This window comes from Rhinatrema bivittatum, chromosome 3 (assembly GCF_901001135.1).
Source record: "Rhinatrema bivittatum chromosome 3, aRhiBiv1.1, whole genome shotgun sequence".
NCBI lineage: Eukaryota > Metazoa > Chordata > Amphibia > Gymnophiona > Rhinatrematidae > Rhinatrema > Rhinatrema bivittatum.
The window spans coordinates 541,790,548-541,811,393 of record NC_042617.1 but is presented as its reverse complement, the minus strand read 5'-3'; the positions used below and the strand labels follow the sequence as shown (position 1 = coordinate 541,811,393).

Here is a 20,846-nt window from a genome sequence, read left to right as displayed (position 1 = left end):
TATGTGCTTTCTAGTAGGGATGTGCATTCATTTGCAACGAAATAGGAAATAAAGACGATATTTCCTATTTTCTTTCATTTTGGGGGACTGACAAAACGAAAGGAAAATCCACAAAATATTGTGTGGTTTTCCTATCTTTTTTTGGGGGGGAGAAAGGGCACATTTAAAAAAATACCCTAACCCACCCCAACCCTTCAAATTTAATTAATTACAAACCCCCACCGTCCCGACCCCCCAAGATTTACCAAAAGTCCCTGGTGGAGCAGCGGGGTCCCGGGAGCGATCTCCCCCTCTCGGGCCATCGGCTACCAGTAATCGAAATAGCGCCAGTGGCCCTTTGCCCTTACCATGTGACAGGGGTTACCGGTGCCAATAGTGGGTACCTATCACATTGCTATTTCCACGTGAAGGGTTGGGGTGGGTTTTTTTGTTTTTTCGGGTTTTTCCCGAAATAGAAATGAAAAAAGTTTTCAGGTTCGGGGAGTGGACCGAAATGGCCCACCCCGGACCCGAAAACAAAACATCAACAAAAAAATAATGTGTGCACATCCCTACTTTCTAGATCAATGCGAGTAATTTTACCTGCACTGAAGATAGGCACTTTACAAAAAGATATTTTACCTGCACATATCACTTTGAAAAATATCCTTATATTTTAGTGCTTTCTCACCTCCATAACTCGTCATTTATAAAGGGAAAGATTTGTGACTTTTATTTATGGAATATATTAGTTTAAACTATACCATTACCTTTCTCTTTCAAGGCAACTGAAGACTTAGCTTGCTTTTCCTTTACAGGCCCTGCAAGGAAAGAGATATGAAAGTAAGTTAAAAAGAAAGCTGCAGAACAATAAAATAAAGTAATGAAATACAGTTGGGTTTGTTGTTGTTTACTATAGTATGCAATTTATTATGAGGTCAATAATGTGCTACCACGAGTATCACAACAGGAATGACAAAATGCCCTTTGTACTTTCCAAATGATATTTTTCTCCTTAACTTTTCAGTCACCTCATTTTAAAATAATGCTAGATGCATCCTCATTTTGCTTTTGGTCACTTTCCTAAACAGTTTATTGCCAAAGCAATTAATTATTTTAATGTTGGTCACTATTCCTTTAATGCAGTAAGTCTCTCTTTCATCCCTATGCCAGGACACCGGTAAGGTATCCCTCTGTCTTAGCAAAACTGGCACACCTAAATTTCATGACCCTTATTCTCATGTGGAACGACAGGAAATAATTCAACTTTCATTATTTATTCCTATATTTATTTAGATTTTGTCACACCTTTTCGTTGGTGGTTCAAGTTGAGCTATGCATAGGTACAGTAGGTATTTCCCTGTCTCCAGAGGATTTATAATCTAAAAGGTGAATTTTCAAAACATTATGTATGTAAAAATTAGCATGTACGTGTATAAATAGCTGCTGAGCCACGGGAGGTGTTTACCTTCACAGCCCGGAGGCCGCAGAATCAGGGGCCTTTCCTGCGGCATGGAGCCGCCGCCGTTCCGCGGCCCGAAGGCTGCTGAAGCCCCGACCTTGCCTGCATCTTGGAGCTGCCAACATCCTCTGTGCTCAGCAGCCGAGGAGGGCCTCATTCTCGACTTTGGGTGCGGCTGGGTCCTCCTCCAGTTCCTTCTCCGGAAGCCGGATGCTGCCACTCTTCGTCAGGGCCTGCCTTCGGCCCTTCTCCAGCTCCTCCTGCTCTCCGTCTTCTCAGCAGCAGCATGGCTGCTGTCCAGGGTCCTGTCCAGCTTCCTCTAGGGGCGGGCCCACCGCTCCTCACCAGATTTAAAGGGCCAGCCAGGTGTGGTCCTCCTGAACTCCTTCCAGGGAGTTGCCTTTTTCCAGCCCTATAAAAGGGCTTCTCTGCCATTCAGTCCTTGTTTCAGCAAGGGGCTAGTCCTCCAAAGGACTCCTAGTCTCCAGCTCTTCCCTGGCACCTCTGATCTTCCATGGATGCTCCTGATGTTCCATTCCAGTACTGATGTTCCGTTCCAGTCCAGATGTTCCGTTCCAGTCTTGATGTCTCTTCCTGGTCCTGATGCTCCAGGTCCCGATCAACCCATGCTTCCGGAGATTCCTTGTTTTTAATCTGAGTTCCAAGTTCCACATTTTATCTGCTCCTGAATCCAGTCCTGACTCCGGAGGATCCAAGGGATTGCTTCATTCCTGTGCTATGAGACCTCCCGAACTGGTCCCACTCCTCACATGGTCCATGACCAGCCATCGAGCTAAGTAGGGCTGGTGGAGGACAGTGTGGTCCACGAGCAACCTCTGGGCTGTGTAGGGTGCCTGAGGGTCTTGCTCATCCCCTCTGTGCCCAAGTCTTCAAGGACTTTCCTCGTCTACGTCTGCTCCAAGTCTTCACGTCTGCTCCAACTCTTCATGCCTGTTCCAAGTCTTCATGGACTTTCCTTGCCTGTTCCTAACTCCCAGACTTGGACTGTTCTCACCACAAGGGCACACACTCTCCTTGTCTCAAGCTGGAGAGCTCCTAGTTGCGCTCCGTTCCATTGTCAGCACCAGTAGCCTCTATGTGTGTATTTTAAATTAAACACACCCATATACACATAAAAAAAAGGGTGATCAAGGGGCAGGGCCAACAGTTGGGTGTAATTTGATATTTTAAAAGGAACTTACTGTATGTGCATACATTTTCCAACTTACTTGCAAACTTTTACATCTAAGTGATTATAAGCTTGTTTATTGTATACTATTGGCTGGGTGGGATGTCTGTTTAAACTGAGGGGAGTTCAGGCTGAAGAACCAGGAGTGTCTTGATGAGCTGCAGAAGGACTGGGTGAACTGGTGGACTAATTGATACTTTGGTAGAACTGGTAATGTCATCAACATGCACATTTTATAAAATACAAATGGGCAGGGTGTCCTTTGAATTGACAGAAACACTCCTTCCAACTGGAAAGAATACTCTGTGTCTGCCCTTGCACAGAGAGATAAATCTCTCTCTCTCCTCAAGGTTGATTGAAGCAGCAGATGGGTGGCGTCACCAATGTTAGGCTTTGCCTTTTACTCATAGTTGATTAAACCCATCTTTGATCTTACTGCAGTCCTTAGATCTCTTCCTCAAAACCCTGATGGGAGGGATCCCTTGGAGCAGGACTTTCTGTGCTCCAATTCAGACAGGAAGGGGCAATCAAAATGTCCTCCTGGATGGTGAACTTAATCTTCTAAAAAAAAAAACCTGAAGATAACACTGGGATTCTCCTTACAGCAGGTCACCTCCATTTCAACCTGTCCGACCCACTCTGACAGGGCTGTGAGGTCACTGATGACTTACAGGAAAGGGCTGGTTTTTGGCTATGGATACACCCAAATGGAGTTCTCCGATTTGAATGGCGGCTAAGAAAAGCGTGCGGCGCCAAACGTATGGAACGGATGATATGTTATATTCGTGGGGAATCGCAATATGTTTTGCGACCTCATGAATACAACAAATATGGACATATATGTTGCGGATTGCCAATACGTTGCAAACTAATGCACACCCCTAATATCAGTCACCAAGTAACCTTCTAATAATAACTGATAAGTTGCATTAAGAGCCAGCAATTTTGAGGGTCCTGCAGATGGTAATCGGTTGTCTTAGCAACCATGACCATTGTTTTATAGATACTGCAATAAATCCAATAATAACAATAAACAAAAATAACCTGCAGTAGTTATAATGAGGTTAAATAAAATGTAATCATACTTTGTCAATAAGCTTGTGAATACTGCACAATGGTTTGAAAGCAATATAATGAAAGAGGTTTTGTGTTGAAAATATTTTAAAATATGGAGAATGTTATGAAGGTACACAAACAAAATACCCATGTTCAGGGAACCCTGTTAGCATATTTCCTTCTCATTCTTGTATAGGGCAACATTTTCAGGAGCTAAATATCAATGTGAAAGTCCACCAGGAAGAAATCTGTCTAGTTTTGATATTCTTCTGTGATTCATGAAAATTTGAAAGCTAACTAGTAAATCCTACTTTGGCTAGTAAAAGAACTTGCTCTCAAGTTATCAAGTCTCTGCCCATAAAGTATACCTATCAAAATCAATGTTCACTCTTTTATTTTGTTACAACCTATTCAAACTGTTCTCTAAAATTTACACACACATGTGCACAAGCATTGAAAAATTCACTTTTCAAAGCAAATTAATTGTCATAAGTTCTTGACTGGCCATTCATAATAGCAGCTAGGAAATATTTGACCTTTGTCATGTGCAGTACAGTATTAGCGTTTCAGATATTTGCAGTAGACTATCCATGCACTACAATAGCAATACATGTTACTTTACCTTTTGCCTTCAGAGGAGCTGGGCATTTTACTTCTTTTTCTATTTTTTGTCCTGTCAAATAAAACAAAATTATTTGGAACTGTTAAGAGTGCATAAAACTAAAATCTGTTTATTCAATGATTGTCAAAAAACAAAAGTCAACATTTTTTATAAACTTGTAAGAGTCAGGGACAGGAACTCTAACACATGCCCATTGAGTGGACTGTGGGAAAGGTGGTAATTCTCACAGGCCTGGAGACAAACTAGTCTGATTCCAGCCTTCTTAAAACAGTATTTCTTTATTATAACTTCACAAATGCACAACAGTAGACTGTCTTCTCCTCAGACAGACTCTCTTTATTTACAGTGTGTTGCTTCGTCTCAGCTTAGTGCTTGGACAGTGTTGTATACAGGAGCTGCCTTCTTCCTAGAAACCTGGTCTGGTCTGGTTATCCCCAACTGAATCCCAGCTCCTTTTCTCCAGTCTCTGGTTATGCCCTCTGAGCCCCAAATGCCCCGCAGGATCCCACCATTAGATCATACCCTCCTTAAGGCATTTAAGGTGGACCAGGCATCTAGCCTGGCCCTGCACAGGCAAAAAAGGGAACACTAGGGGCACTGCCTCACATGGACAGTGTACTATGTTGTGCTTAGGCTTCTGGTGCATCAACAATTTAGAATGGAAAAAAAACTGCACTAAATTGCCTGATTATAGTCATGTTAAATTTTAATATGATTATATATGCTAATTATATAAACAGACTTAATACACTACCTCTGGAGTTACTTTGGCTATGTTATTGTACCTATGCTACTTAATCACTATATACTATTGCACCGAATGATAAATATTTATTATCATCCATCTCCATTGCTACTGTACTGTATTATAATTATATCCTTTTGTATGCACTTAGAGCTCTATGGCTAGAAAAGCATGTCATAAATAATGATTTTGATGATGATGATGAAAATAATTGGCTACTATTTGCCTTTGTACAAAGATGTGGTAAGTGATGCTAGTAAATTTACCATGTAACATGTATGTGATCAAATTTAAATTTACCATGTAAATTTACTTTCAATGCTTTTACGTATGAGCGTGTGACTGTGTGTGTAAATAAAAACAAAAGTAGACCATGTGCCTATAAGTAAAGAACCATCTGAGTTAAAAGATTCCAAATTATCACTGTTAACTGAAAAGCAAGTTTTTAATACAAACAAAAATACTTTGTACTGTCTATATGCCAATGCCAGAAGTCTAGGAAGTAAGATGTGAGAGTTAGAGTTTATAGCATAGAATGAAGAAGTAGACATAATTGGCATCTCAGAGACATGGTGGAAGGAAGATAACCAATGGGAAAGTGCTATACCAGGGTACAAATTATATAGCAATGATAGGGTGGATCAACTTGGGGGCAGGGTGGCACTTTATGGTCAGGATGGCATAGAGTCCAACAGGATAAAAATTCTGTAAGAGACTAAATACACAGTAGAATCTTTATGGGTAGAAATTGCATGCGTGTTGGGGAAGAGTATAGAGCCAAGAGTATACTACCATCTACCTGGCCAAAATGATAAGATGGATGATGAAATGCTAAGAGAAATAAGTAGAGATGTGAATCGGAACCGGAATTGGTTCCGATTCCGGTTCCGATTCACATGCGTTTTTTTTTTTCATCGGGCCCGATCGGTTTTGTTTATCGGCTGTGCCCGAGCCGATAAACAAAAAACCCACCCCGACCCTTTAAAACTAATACCTTAGCTTCCCCCACCCTCCTGACCCCCCCAAAAACTTTTTACAGGTACCTGGTGGTCCTGTGGGGGGTCCTTTGCCCTTACCATGTGACAGGGTATCCGTGCCATTGGCTGGACCGTGTCACATGATAGGAGCACTGGATGGCCCGAGGGCAGGAGATCGCTCCCGGACCCCCGCTGGACCACCAGGGACTTTGGCAAGTCTTGGGGGATGCTCCAGACCCTCACAAGACTTGCCAAAAGTCCCTGGTGGTTCAGCGGGGGTCCGGGAGCGACCTCCTGCCCTCGGGACGTCGGCTGCCAGTAATCAAAATGGCACCGATATCCTTTGACCTTACTATGTCACAGGGGCTACCGGTGCCATTGGTCGGCCCCTGTCACATGGTAGGAGCACAAGATGGTGCCAGCCGTCCATTGCTCCTACCATGTGACAGGGGCCGACCAATGGCACCGGTAGCCCCTGTGACATAGTAAGGTCAAAGGCTATCGGCGCCATTTTGAATACCGGCAGACGATGGCGTGAGTGCAGGAGATGGCTCCCGGACCCCCCGCTGGACCACCAGAGAGTTTTGGTAAGTCTTGGGGGGGTCAGGAGGGTGGGGGGTTGTAGTTAATTAAATTTTAGCTGGGAAACAAATTAGAATGAACACATTAATGCATCGGGGGCCCCTCTTGCCGAATGAAACGTATCTGCCCCCCGACGAATATGAATACCGAATGCAATGTATGCGGTCCCTCTGCACATCCCTAGTAAATTGGCTGGCTGAAAATTTCCCTCTCTAAGGCCTGGATTCACCATTCTATTTATTGCGGAATGGTGAATCCAGCGAAAATGGGGGGTGGGGGAGCGAAGCGGGGGGCGAGCCTGCGAAAGACGGCAGCCTTCGCACCACCGAGGTGTTTTCGCTGTCGGCTTTCGCACTCAATAGCGCCACCGTGAAAGGTGGCGCTATTGGGCACACTACTGGCGACGATAACGTTACTAACCTTATCGCCGCCAGTGAAGACACTGCCGAGTCCGCCTCCTCGCTGTCCCGATTCCTCCCTTCCCTGCCCCAACTCTGCCCCAACTCCTCCCCCAGCCTGCTATCGCACGCGAAAAGGGCCTTTTCGCGTGCAATAGATTCTTATTGCCCGCGATAAGTCTTTGAAAATGACCCCCTAAATGTGGCTAAAGATATTTGGATTGTACCACAAGGTGTGTACTTCTAGCTTCTTTCAAAGGAGGTGTTCCTGGAACTGTTTATTGGTCAGGAGGGGGGAAGAAAATAAAATGTATGGTTTCATTTTCAAATCTAAGCATGTTATTTTCTATGAAAGTAATACCTGCACACAAATCAGGTACTTAGCGGTTTCTTTGCACCTCAGCAATTTTCAAAGGGAAGGAACACATTAGGGATGTGAATCGTTTTTTGACGATTTAAAATATCGTCCGATATATTTTAAATCGTCAAAAATCGTTAGGGCCACGATACAATACCAATTCCCCCGATTTATCGTTAAAAAATCGTAAATCGGGGGAAGGGGGAGGGCAGGAAAACCGGCACACTAAAACCCCCTAAAACCCACCCCCGACCCTTTAAATTAAATCCCCCACCCTCCCGAACCCCCCCCAAATGCTTTAAATTACCTGGGGATCCAGCGGTGGTCCAGAACGGCGGCGGTCCGGAACGGCCCCCTCAATTGAATCCTTTTGTCTTCAGCCGGCGCCATTTTGCAAAATGGCCGCCGCAAAATGGCGGCGGCCATAGACAAAAACGATTCGACGCAGGAGGTCATTCTGGACCCCCGCTGGACTTTTGGCAAGTCTTGTGGGGGTCAGGAGGCCCCCCCAAGCTGGCCAAAAGTTTCTGGGAGTCCAGCGGGGTTCAGGAAGCGATTTCTTGCCGCGAATCGTTTTCCGTACGGAAAATGGCGCCGGCAGGAGATCGACTGCAGGAGGTCGTTCAGCGGGGGTTCCGGACCGCCGCTGAACGACCTCCTGCAGTCGATTCGCGGCAAGAAATCGCTTCCTGAACCCCGCTGGACTCCCAGAAACTTTTGGCCAGCTTGGGGGGGCCTCCTGACGCCCACAAGACTTGCCAAAAGTCCAGTGGGGGTCCGGAACAACCTCCTGCGTCGAATCGTTTTTGTCTATGGCCGCCGCCATTTTGCGGCGGCCATTTTGCAAAATGGCGCCAGCTGAAGACAAAAGGATTCAATTGAGGGGTCCGTTCCGGACCGCCGCCGTTCTGGACCACCGCTGGATCCCCAGGTAATTTAAAGCATTTGGGGGGGGGGTTCGGGAGGGGGGGGATTTAATTTAAAGGGTCGGGGGTGGGTTTTAGGGGGTTGGCTCACGATTTTAATGATTTTTCACGATATTTTTAAAACCCAAACGGCAACAATACGATTCCCTCCCCCTCCCAGCCGAAATCGATCGTTAAGATGATCGAGGACACGATTCACATCTCTAGAACACATAATTTTGCCTTTGAGAACTGGGTCAAAGTCCAAAGGAGAAAAGTACCCACAGATTTTGTCCCAAAATGCATGGTTTGAAAATTGACCCAAAATTGCTGTTTTCAGCTTATTTTTTCTATGAAAGTTTTTGGGAGAAAAAATTCTTACAAAAGTAAAGAGATATTGATATTCAATCCCTTACCTTTTTCCTTCAGGCCTGCAGAATGTCTTACATGTTTTTCTTTTAAAGGTTCTGTAAAACAAAGATATTGTATAAGCGATTCTGATGCAATAATCCCAGACAATGGCGATATTTTGGGATGCAAGTTTATTTCAATCCAAACAGAAAAATGTGACAAATGAGTTGCTTTTTGGCTCGGTTTGGGGCAACCAAAATGAACTGATGCAGTTTCCAAAAAAAATACACGCTCATTTGGATTAATCCCAGTGATGTCTATTGGGGAAGGAAAGCAATGCATTTTTCATCTTTTTTTTTTTTTTAGGTGAAAATGAAACTAAGAGCGCTTTGAGCAGAGGCCATTTTATTCATTCATTTATTTATTTATTTACTTATTTTTAGTTTTTATATACCGACATTCTTACTTTAAATGTAAATTCATTCCTCTAACCGATCTCAGAAAGAAAAGGTAGAGATTCTGAAGTTCCTTTTTAGAAAATGTAGATTGAAAAACAGATTAGTAAAAATATAATTTATAGAGACAAGAAAGTGTGCTGTAAAAGTGACTCACTGACACTGTGCCTAACTCTGTCTTTGGGTGCTAGTTAGTAGCAAGAAAAAGTCTAATATCTCCATGAGAGGATTAAAGTGTGCTTCTTCAGGGGAGGACTAGGGACTACCATTACAGCTGAAAATGTGCGAGTGGCTGTAGGAGAAATACAGACAGAGAGATTGCCTGTTTGTTTCTTGCAGGGTGTGGAGTGTTTTTGTGTGCTGCAGTAACTTAAAGGCCGGCTCCTGCTTTCTTTGAGTAAAACAGTCAGTGAGACGGTGTACTAATTCTTGAGTGTGTGACTCTTGCACTAAGTTAGACTTATTTTCTGAAAGGGGTCATTTTCAAAAGGATTTTCATGCTTAAAACTGGGTTTTAAACATGTAAATTCACTTTACGTATGTAAGTGGGCTTTTGAAAATTGCTACAGTATATGCTATTGAATTGTCTATAGATTTAATGTGTGCAAGTGCACTTTAAGCAGGTAAATGGCTTTTGAAAATTGCTGCAATAGTATGTTATATTTACATGCGAAACTCCTTTGAAAATTCACCAGTTAGTCTGCAAAGGGGGTAATTTTCAAAAGGATTTACATATGTAAATGTAGCATACTCTTGCAGCAATTTTCAAAAGCCATTTACTTGAGTAAAGTGCACTTACACGAGTAAGTCCTATGGACAATTCAATGGCATATATTGTAGCAATTTTCAAAAACCTACTTACACAGGTAAAGTGCATTAAGCAGATAAATGGTTTGGAAAATCAGGCCCATAGTTACTCAGCAAACAGAATCAGTTCATACACTCTGCTCTGTGACAAAAGTATCTGTCTAGTCTGCTTTCTGTGTGTGTCCACACTAGGGTATACAAACATTGTAATGCTAAAAGCCCCTACCCACTAGTGATCTGTTTTAAAAAATTATATCAAGGCATTGGCATCAAGAAGCAAACATGGCAATGGAAGGAGGAAGAGGGAAAGCTTTTCCTCCAGAGAAACCTGGGTCCAATATCGACCTGATAGTAGCAGTGGTGAGGATGAGAGCTCTTACCAAGTTCAGAAGGGTAAAACCAGCTAGCAATTTAGGGTTCACCAAGAAGTTGGAACAGCAGAAGCTTACAACCATCTTCACTGTCGGTATGCTACAGGGGCAGAAGCAGGCAAACTTAGTGGATGGTGGCAAAAAACAGTGGGAGAGGACAAAAAGAGCATCAGCTAAAGCCAGCATGGTGCTCACTGCTCCAATCTGACCAGTGTTTGAAGCAGATCTTTGCAGAATCTACTGACTTAGATGAATCATGTGAGAGATTTGAAGAATTAGAGGAAGGACATATTGAAAATGTAGGAGCTGAGGAGTGTTTGGAGATCCTAGCACTTGCTCGCATGATATCTGGTGAGCAGCAGCAGACAGATAACATGTGTTGGTCCTACCCAATGGAATACTGCTCCAAACAATCTTATCTTAGGTCTGTCAGTGATTGCTTTCTGTTTAGGAAGCATTGTTGAACTTGGCTTTTCATGGTACTTTTCATTGATGTCCTTTGCTACCAGCATTGTCTGAATAATTTCTGTTTATTTGGAATGTCTTGCTGAAGGTCACTCGTTATCATACTGCAGCAGCAGCAGCGCCCAAGGATCCAGAACGGAGATCCTGAAAAATGTCAGAAGTGTGGATGCATTTCCCAGGTACTGGGTGCCCTTTTAAACAGTGTTGTGCATCGTCATTCAAAAAACAATTTCCAATAGTGTTGGTTTCAAGGGAGGTTAGTACTTATCTGGTGGTCCCATCCTCCACTCAAAGCAGCAGTAGCAACAGAAAAAAGGGAAGTCTGCTTCCCAAGATGACTACCTACACCTTGCACACAATGTGGTGGCAGGCCAGCAGAGCCCACTCCCACATCAGTGGAATTTTACATTACCATCCTGGGGCAAGAGTCAGGCAGCATCAAATGTGATGACGTAGGAAAATGGTTGCCCAAATGACCAGCACCTGCAAGTGGTTGAGAATATGGGCTTTAACCGACTGCTGCACATTTTAGCCCCAGATTACAAAGCTCCCTCCAGGCCAGAATTTAATAGGTGGGTGATCCCTACCCTGTACATTCAGTGCCATGACCTTCCAGTCCTCTCGGCCTTGGCACAGCTGACCAAGGCAGAGAGGAATAGCTTCATCCATACACCAGCAACATCTGGACCAGCAGGAAAGAACACCTATGGCTCCCTGAAGACACACTGGTGGCAGCAGGAAGAAACAGGGTCAGGCAGCACCATCAGGGTAAATGACTAAATGTGACTGTACTTGCACAGTCAGGCGATAAACCAGAATCATCCCTCAGCCCATATCTTAACAGTGATCAGGGGGATGATGGAGGGCTGGAAGCTATGCCAGAAACCATTTGCCATTCTTGGTTTTATCTTTACAAACGGTGGCAGGAGTAATGGGGGCTACCAGTGAATCAAATACATTGCCCTCTTAATGTACCTGGCAGCAACTTTGTCCTGCTGGAAATGATAGAGAAGGTGCAGAAAAATAGGTGGAACATGAAGAATGGGCAGCGGCTCTGTGAGAAGCAGAGAGCAGTCAAGGCACCTGTGCACCAGATTACTGAAGATATAGGCCAGAGATGGAATTTTATGTATCTGATGATGCAGAGGTTTAGTGGCACAGCACAAACCCCTTCATGGGCTGTCTGTAGATGCTGAGACTGATGTGGGTCATCTCTTGGGATATCAGGATTTGTATCATCTAACACAGACAGTAAAATTCCTGAAGCCCTTCAAGGATGTCATGGAAGATCTGTGTTCAATAACAGTCACACTTGGCAAGGTCATCTCTATAATCAATATTCTGGAGGAGGAGTTACAGGCTTTCTGGCAAGAATAGGGAAGGCACTAGAGTTCTGGTCACTGCAATTGCAAAATTAGCTTAATCCCTCTCCTATCTGAACCCTTACATGCTGGTGCCCCTATAGGTGAAAGGGAGTGTCACTCTCCAGTCTGGAGTGCCAGAGAGAGAAAGAGGGCCAGTGGGGATAGTGGAAAGAAAGAGCAGGCTCCCTATGAAATACTGTCAAGAAAACTCTGAAAGCTACTACTTCCACCCCCACCTTTATCCACTAGCCCCACCCCCTAGCGGCCACCACACAAGGGGTTCTCCTACTAGAAGCCATAGCTTCAGCGGTAGGCAACAGAGACCAGTGTCCTCCATCAGAAAAGGATACCCCTGTACAAACATATCATACTTTGGAGATCCCTTCGAGGTCATGGACGCAAACCTATTGGCATTCTGGGCACACAAAGCTTCATTCTAGCCAGACCTTATCAAAATTGCTTAGCTATTCCTTTGCCTGGATCAGGTATTCTCAATTACAGGGGACATCAAGAGTCCATATCATTCATAGCTGGCACCAGAAGTGGTGGAAAAGTTAGTTTACCTTACAAAAAAACTTTCCTCTGCTGGATTTTCCTGAATCTCCAAATGTGTGGCAAGAGTGCACAACTGAACCAATGCCTACATCATTTTGGCCTTAGCACATTGCTGTGTTTTTGCCAGTTGCCACTTCTGCTGCCACTGCCTGGCTTTTAATTCTCTCTCTCTCTTCTGGTTCAGCACCTTGATGTGTTATTGGGCCACCATTGCTGCCTGGCCTACAATTAAGCTCTGAAATTTGTTGCCAGGGGATGTGGTTAGTGCAGTTAGTGTAGCTGGGTTTAAAAAAGGTTTGAATACATTTTTGGAGGAGAAGTCCATTACCTGCTATTAATTAAGTTGACTTAGAAAATAGCCACTGCTATTACTAGCATCAGTAGCATGGGATATGCTTAGTGTTTGGGTGCTTGCCAGGTAATTGTAGCCTGGATTGGCCATTGTTGGAAACAGGATGTTGGGTTTGATGGACCCTTGGTCTGATCCAGTATGCAATTTCTTATGTTCTTATATTCCACCTACCCTGTCTCTTTTTTTATTCAGCACCTTGGTGAATTGATACCTAGAGATGTGAATCAGAACCGGAATCGGTTCCGATTCCGGTTCCGATTGACATCGTGAATTTTTTTTCGTGCGGCCCGATCGGGTTTTTTTTTATTGGCTGCACCCGAGCCGATAAACAAAAAACCTACCCCGAGCCTTCAAAACATCTCCCTTAGCTTCCCCCACCCTCCCGACCCCCCCCCCCCCAAAAAAAAAACGTTTCAGTAAACATGAATAGAAAACCCCAATGTTACAGTTAAAAATAGGATGCATTGGTTCCCCTTTGACGGTAATAGAAACAAATGTCACAATTTTAGCAATATTAAATCAATCAGATACCTTTGCAATTAGATTAATGGAGTTGAACTTTGTAGAAAAACATGCCAGTCTCTTATAGGGCAAACCAATGTATATCTAAGAAGGGTGGTTAATCATTTGACTTAAGAATGTGAGAAATGCAATTTTATGTAACTGTAGACTTTACTTGGCAAATCTATTGTTCAAATACATAACATCCTACATATCCTGCTAACCCTGCATGCACATTAACACCTGGTCTGAGGCAGTTATTGAATTTCAGGCTTTAGCAAGCATGTGTGAAATAGCATTTGGAAAAGAGCATGCCATGCTGTTCTGTAAGCACTCACTAATTATTATCTGGCTTTCCTTCATTTCATGAGGTTATGCACTCATTTTAGCACATATCCACAGACATCTTGGGTGACTTGTTTAGCATGCATTCTTGGGCCTGAGTATGTAGTATGGTATTCTGTGCATGTCCAAATGCTTAAGGATGCATGCTAAGGTTTAGTGTATAGGTGTTATAACTTCAAATTCCATAAAAATCCAAAATGGAAGAAAGTAGTTTAGAGACCACTATACAATACAATGTCACTTCTAGGAAATGTTCAGCTTTTAGAATGCTGTTTGTGATATAGATTCTGTATCCAAATACCATAACTAATGGAGCAAAGTAAAACCATTTCTAAACAGACAATGGGCATAGATTCCAGCTACTGCAAATGTGATTACTGGTCTACTCTATACTTGGCATAATGCCTTGAATTATTTTACCATACTTTTTCTATTATTATTATCATCAAAAAATGGGTACCACCTCAACCAAGGTTTGCAGAATTCATTTAGACTGGAATTATGGTCAAAATGATGAGTTTATATCCTATAGCAGAGGTTTCCAACCTGTCCTGGGGGACACTCCATCTAGTAAGGTTTTTAGGATATCCATAATAAATATGCATGAGATAAAATTTGCATTCCATGGAGGCAGTGCATGCAAATTTTATCTCATGCATATTCATTGTAGATATCCTGAAAATTTGACTGGCTGGGGAAGTCCTTCAGGACAGGTTTGGGAATGACTGCCCTATAGTGAAAGTTAGTTGTTCTGATGTCACCACCTATTTCTATATTTGCTGACTTGGTTGAATTCCTTAGGCAATTCAAAAATTTTGTTTTGGGGCCCCACAATGAATCCTTCATAAGGATTGCATGTAAGTGTGCTCCAGTTACTGGAGAATGTCCACCCTAAAGGCATGGTAAAAGGAATCAAATACAGGAAGCTAGGGAGCCTATGCTAAAATCAGAGGGGTTCATTCGGGGGGGGGGGGGGTATTTATTTATTTGCTCATTCCTTTTCATGAGGAGCTCTAGGCAGCAGTTCTCAACCGATGTGTCGTGATAACAACAGTGTGTCGCCAAGCACATGCAGGTGTGTCGCCATGCTTCCTGGCCTCCTGCTAACCCGGCTGCTGTTCCCTCCTCCTCCACTACACCCCCAGCAAGACCCAAACTCTTTCTTTGCCCAGGTTTGAAAATACTGATGGCCAGGTAGAATGCGGCAGGAGAACAGGTGGAAGCACTTGTGGGCAGGGGCGCACTAGTTGCATGGCCTCATCTTCTTCCTGCCTCCGAGTCCTAGAAGAGGAAGTAATGTGAGCCCCTACATGTGTGGGAAGAGAAAGAGAGCATGCTGCAGTCAAAAGTACAAGCAACATCAGTCCAAACAGGGGGAACTGTAGTGCGGTCCTGAGCAAGAAGAGTAGGAGAAGCAGGGTCAGCTCCTGTGGGCCAATGGGACTCTTTTTCTTTCTTTCCTGAAGCTGCAGGGGTTGGAGGAGGAGGAGGCTGCTGCTGCCTTCACTTGTTTTTCAGAACAGGGGGAGGGTGGGTGAGAGAGAATACGTTTGTGTGTGTGTGTGTGTGAGAGAGAGAGAGAAAAAAAACAAATCCTGTGTAAATTTGTAATTGAGAGCCTAAGTGTATAAATGAGAGAGGCAGAGCATGTGTGTAAATGAGTGATTGAGAGCCTATATGTGAATGAGATCCTGTGTGTGTGTGAGTGCATGTATGTGTGTAATTGAATGCCTATACATGTGGGTGAGAGAGAGCGAGCATGTCTGTAAGTGTGTGACTGAGACCCTGTGTGTAACTGAGAGAGAGAGACAGCATGTGTGTGTGTATGAGAGAAGAGAGAGAGAGGGAGAACCTGTGCGGAAGTGTGTGATTAAGAGCCTGAGGGTAACTGCATGACAGAAAGAGAGAGAGAGAGAAAGAATGAGTGTGTGTCTGTGTGTATGTGATTGAGAGCCTGTGTGTAACTGAGAGAGAGGGGGAGAGAGAGAGAGCATGTGTGTATGTGTGTTTGTGATTGAGAGAGGAGAACATTGAAAGCAAAACCCCCTCCTATCCTCTCCTTCTAATTCAAGACAACTTCAGAGCTTCTGAAAATCAAACGTTCCCAGGTATGGAGAGCAGGGGATTTTTTTCTATCCTTATTAGTTTTAATTATTGGGTCTTTATGTCTGCTATTTTTAAATATTTTATTGGTATCTGGAAATTTTTTTAATGAATTTTTAATTATTGGATGTTCTATTCATCAGCTGTTTTGAAATAATTTGTTCTTTTTATCAGTATGCTTTTACCACTATTGATTTTATACTTTTTGATATGTTTTATGAGGACTGGTGATGTTTCTGTTTTTCCATTGTTGCAATACATACAGAGTCTCTGGCTTGTTGCAATTTCCAGTTTAGTATTTGTTTGCATGTTTCTATTTATATTTTATGGTCTCTTTACAGGAGCAGATCTTTAATGAGGCAGGGTGAGGTGGCCACTTCAGGCGGCTAAATTTGGAAGCATCAAATACTGCCCCCCAAACTCCTCTAGCGGCCGCCTCACCTTGCTGCCAAAACTACAGAGGGCCTGTGGGCCTCTGATGGATAGTCCTGAGGCAGGTGCAGAATTGCACCTGCCTCATCTGGAAGCCGGAAAGAGAGCGGCAGTCTCCAGTCCAGGCAGAAGCAATCGATCCTGCATGCAGATTCACAGAAGGCAGATCGGGGGAGCTGGCAGCGCAAGGAGACTCCACGCATAAGCTGCGGGGGCAGAGGTTCAGTGGCTGCTTCCTGGGTACCTCGGTGGCAGGGAAGGCTGAAGCCAAGTCCCAGCCAAGCAAGTGCTGGTCAGTAACCAACCAAGGCAAACAAAGCTATAAAAGATAAATTGAATCACAAAGGAGATAGCCTCTGTTCACTCTCTTTCATTTTTCTAAATCCAAAAAGCCAGGGAAGCACATTAAAACTATTTCAAAAGATAGATGGTGACATGTGGACCATTCTGCAGTCCTTTCTGTTGATTAGAAAGAGAGGTGCCAATGCAAATTCTTGCCTTTGAAGTCGACAGAAGTGTTTCTCTTCCTATGTTAATTTTAAATTACCCCTGTCTGCACGGTAATGGGGGGAAGGGGAGTTATGGCTGAAAACCAGCGGTATTATTACCTGGGTTGCAGGGACAGAGCGGACAAGACTGTAATTGCTAGAGGGAAATTCTGCACAGAAAATGGCAAAGATGGAGGAGACCACGGCGTGCTGTGAGAGGAGCTCGTCCCTTTCGTGGCAAAGATGACGGCCCTGGTGAGAGTGAGTGTGTGTATTGTAGGGATGTGCAGACCAAAAGTTTAAGTTCATAAGTCCATAAGTCGAAAGTGCCTTTTGAGCCCAACGAGGGGTCCGGGAGCGAACCCGAGGGGAATCACGTGACGTCGGCGCCACGTCGGAGTGACGCGGAGTGACGCGGAGTGAGGCAGCTTGGGGGGGCCTCCTGACCCCCCCAAGCTGGCCAAAAGTTCCTTTTGAGCCCAATGAGGGGTCCGGGAGCGAACCCGAGGGGAATCACGTGACGCCACATCACTCCGACATGACGCGGACGTCACGTGATTCCCCACGCGTCCGCTCCTGGACCCTCACGGAACTTTTGGCCAGCTTTGGTAAGTCTTGGGGGGGGGGATTAAGGAGGGTGAGGGGTTTTAAATTTTTATTTAGATCAACAATCGCGATTTCCAACGTATTCAACATAGCTATGTTGAATAAGTTGGAAATCCGATCGTTTAAGCCTCATCTTTTTTTTAAGTTCAAAACGAATGCACACCCCTAGTGTATTGGGGTGTGTGTGTGTGTGGGTGGGTGTGAGAGAGATTGCGAGCCTGGGAGGGATGAGAGAGCATGTGTGAGGGTGTTTTGGGAGGGGGTGAGAGAAAACATGTGCTTGGGAGGGTGAGAGGTGAGAAGAGACAATGAGAGAACATGTGTGTATGGAAGAGGGAGAGAAGTGAATGAATTACATGTGTATATGCATGTATGGGTGTATGTGGAAAAGGGAGGGGGCAGAGGGGTGGGCAGTGGACAGAGGGGGCGAAAGGGGATGGGATGGTGCCATCTCATCCCTCGCCTCAGGCAGCAGATTACCTTGAACTCCCCCTGTCTCTTTATTCTTTGTTAAGTGAGGGTCTGTCTGTGTTCTGCATGTGTGATTGAAGTGAGCTATTCTGTGGAGGGATCTATAGCAGCCTGGTTTATTCTGTTTTCCTAGTAGGAGGTGAATTGGTGTTTTAAGTAGGGATGTGAATCGTTTTTTGACGATTTAAAACAATCGTCAGATATATTTTAAATCGTCAAAAATCATTAGAGCCGCAATACAATAGCAATTCCCCCGATTTATCATCAAAAAATTATAAATCGGGAGAGGGGGGAGGGCGGGAAAACCGGCACACCAAAACAACCCTAAAACCCACCCCGACCCTTTAAAACAAATCCCCCACCCTCCCGAACCCCCCCAAAATGTTTTAAATTACCTGGGGTCCAGTGGGGGGGTCCCGGCGCGATCTCCCGCTCTCGGGCCACGGCTGCGTTAATAGAAATGGTGCCATGGCCCTTTGCCCTTATCATATGACAGGGCAAAGGTAGCGCCGGTGTCATTTTGGTTCCTGTCACCCGACGTTGGCAGTTAATGCTATTCTGGTAGGGGAGCTTTACTATTTATTTATGAAATTTCTGTTCGGCGAGAGTACTCATTGTTTCCTTGTGTCATTCTTAACCATAAAAATAATAGGCCTTTTTTTTTTTTAATTTCTACTATGGATTGTAATGAGTAGTGTGTCACACATTTATTTATTAATAAATGCATAACCCACCTATCTAAAATATTAGGTGGATTACAATGTTACATACACAATAATAAATACAAATTATACATAAATTACAAGAAAAAAATAAAATGTTAAGGACATAAACATTAAAACAAAAAGACTAACAATAAAATTATCATAACATACCTTACTTGCCCATTACTGACATTAGCAGTTAACTTGCTCATTTAAACAATATTTGCTCAAGTTCTCCCTTTAGTAATTTAACAACCTTAAATATTCATGTTGGAATGCCTCAGAAGCTCATTTAATTAACAATTACCTTGCTTACAATTATAAAATCAGCTTTGCTCCTAGGAATTATTACTTAGCATTGAGTGAGTGTTGTCAGTCATGTTTTTAATAATGGGAAAAAGGCTGAGAACCACTGGATCCAAGTGAGTTATATTCAGATACAGCAGTTGTTATTTGCCTGTCCCCCGAGGGCTTGCAATCTAAGGGGGTAATTTACTTAGTTTTATGAGGTGTTTGCTGAGTGATAAAACACCTTAAACATAGAAACACATAAATATGACAGCAGGCAACAACCATATGACCCATCAATTCTGCTCATCACATGACAGGAACAAAAGAATAATAGCAGTCGGCTCGCATTATATTGAATGGCTCAGTGCAGGGTGGAAAGGAGCCTGCCCCTCATGCTATTTTATATATGTTTTAATTTCAGTGAAGTCTGTGCTGCCTCCAGGGATGGAGAGGTGGGACAGGGGGGGTCTCACCAGACCCCTGGGATGTCTTCACCACTAGGGGACACATAAACTACTCCACTCCTCGAGTGGAAGCACAGCTCTAGAAAAAGTGTACGGGAAGGAATGTTTTGAGGATGCATACGGGAAAAAGGAAGCCTCTGCGTATGTGTATAATGATTATACACATCTCCAGAGCCCCCCTTACATAGATATGCTCCATCCTTCAGCACACACAATATCCTAAACACAGCACCTCTTTGATATAGTACCTGCACACTGCAGTGTATACTGTGTACTCAGAAACCCTGCATTCACAACACTATGCACTATGCATGCAGTGAGGAGCAGGATAATAGCAGTGTAGCCCCATCCTAACCAGGAATTGGCCACACCAGTGGATGAAGTGATGTCATTTTGGTGACATCCTCCAGGTCAACAGCACCATTTGTAAAGTGCTGGGATCTGGGCAGGAGCAACTGCTATCAATCCAGCTTAGTTGCTCTCATTTGGCCTGGATCTGAGTGGGATGAGCTCAGCAGGCAGCCGGGGCTTGTCATTTTCTTCTGCTGCCAGTAGCTGCTGGACCTCTCTTCTTTGGCTGCCCACAGGTTGGGCTCCACTGGTGGCCCACATGACCTCCTCTCTTCTTCGGCCGCTGATGGGTTAGGCTTTGCCAGCGGCCCGCAGGGCCTTTCCTATTCTTCAGCTGCCAGAAGGGTCTCTTCTGTTTTTTCAGCTACTGGTGACCGCCGCTGGGCCTCTTCTTTCCTTCAGCCCCACAGACATGTCATTTCTCTGCTCCGTCATGAGGCTCCTCTTCTGGCCCCCAGGGGTGGGAATCCCGCTGGCATGTCATTAAATAAATATGTGTCTGTGGCAAGGTGGGGAGGCCGCTGGAGGAATGTTCTTGAGGGACACTTTTTGCCACCCCTAAATTTTGCTACTTGAGGCAGCCACCTCACCCTGTGTAATGATAGAACCGCCTCTGCCTACATCTCCCTTTCCACTCCCGAAAAATATGGCAGTGCCAGGGACCTCTCTCCGGCCCCCACTCACGATTTCTGTAGTGACCCGTGCTGAAGAAAGGGACAGGAATAATGCCAGCTTCCTCCTGTATTCTGAAAACGGCACCAGCTGGCCCTCAGACCGACACCTTGTGATGTCAGAATGGTGCCCATCTGAGGGGCGGCCAGCCCTGTTTTCTTTTCTGACAGCATGTTTGTGCAATACTCAGACATAGAGCCTGACTTACTAAGTCTTTAGTCACATTCTGTGTCTATAGGAAAAATGTTTAGGGAGAGATTAAAAATGTAAAAGAGGAAAGTTTAGTGAGGGTTGCAAAGCTATCATCACATTTAGAAAGAGATATACTGTAGCTGTCCTTAAGTCCTACACCATCTTTCAAAATGGCCCAGATTGATTCCAGGCTCCTGCCCCCTGAAGACACCCCAGGCTTATGTTATGGAGAG

The 20,846-nt window shown here is 44.2% G+C and overlaps 1 protein-coding gene across 1 annotated transcript in view; it reads right to left on the bottom strand.

Annotated features, from left to right (window-relative positions):
• LOC115088647 (neurofilament heavy polypeptide-like) overlaps window positions 1-20,846 on the bottom strand; it is a 611,587-nt gene that overhangs the window by 205,055 nt on the left and 385,686 nt on the right. Inside the window, exons 31-33 of the mRNA XM_029596909.1 lie at window positions 8,690-8,740; window positions 4,309-4,359; window positions 750-800 (exon numbers count right to left, since the gene is read on the bottom strand). Of these exons, the coding sequence (XP_029452769.1) occupies window positions 750-800; window positions 4,309-4,359; window positions 8,690-8,740 (153 nt within the window). The remainder of the gene's footprint in view (window positions 1-749; window positions 801-4,308; window positions 4,360-8,689; window positions 8,741-20,846) is intronic.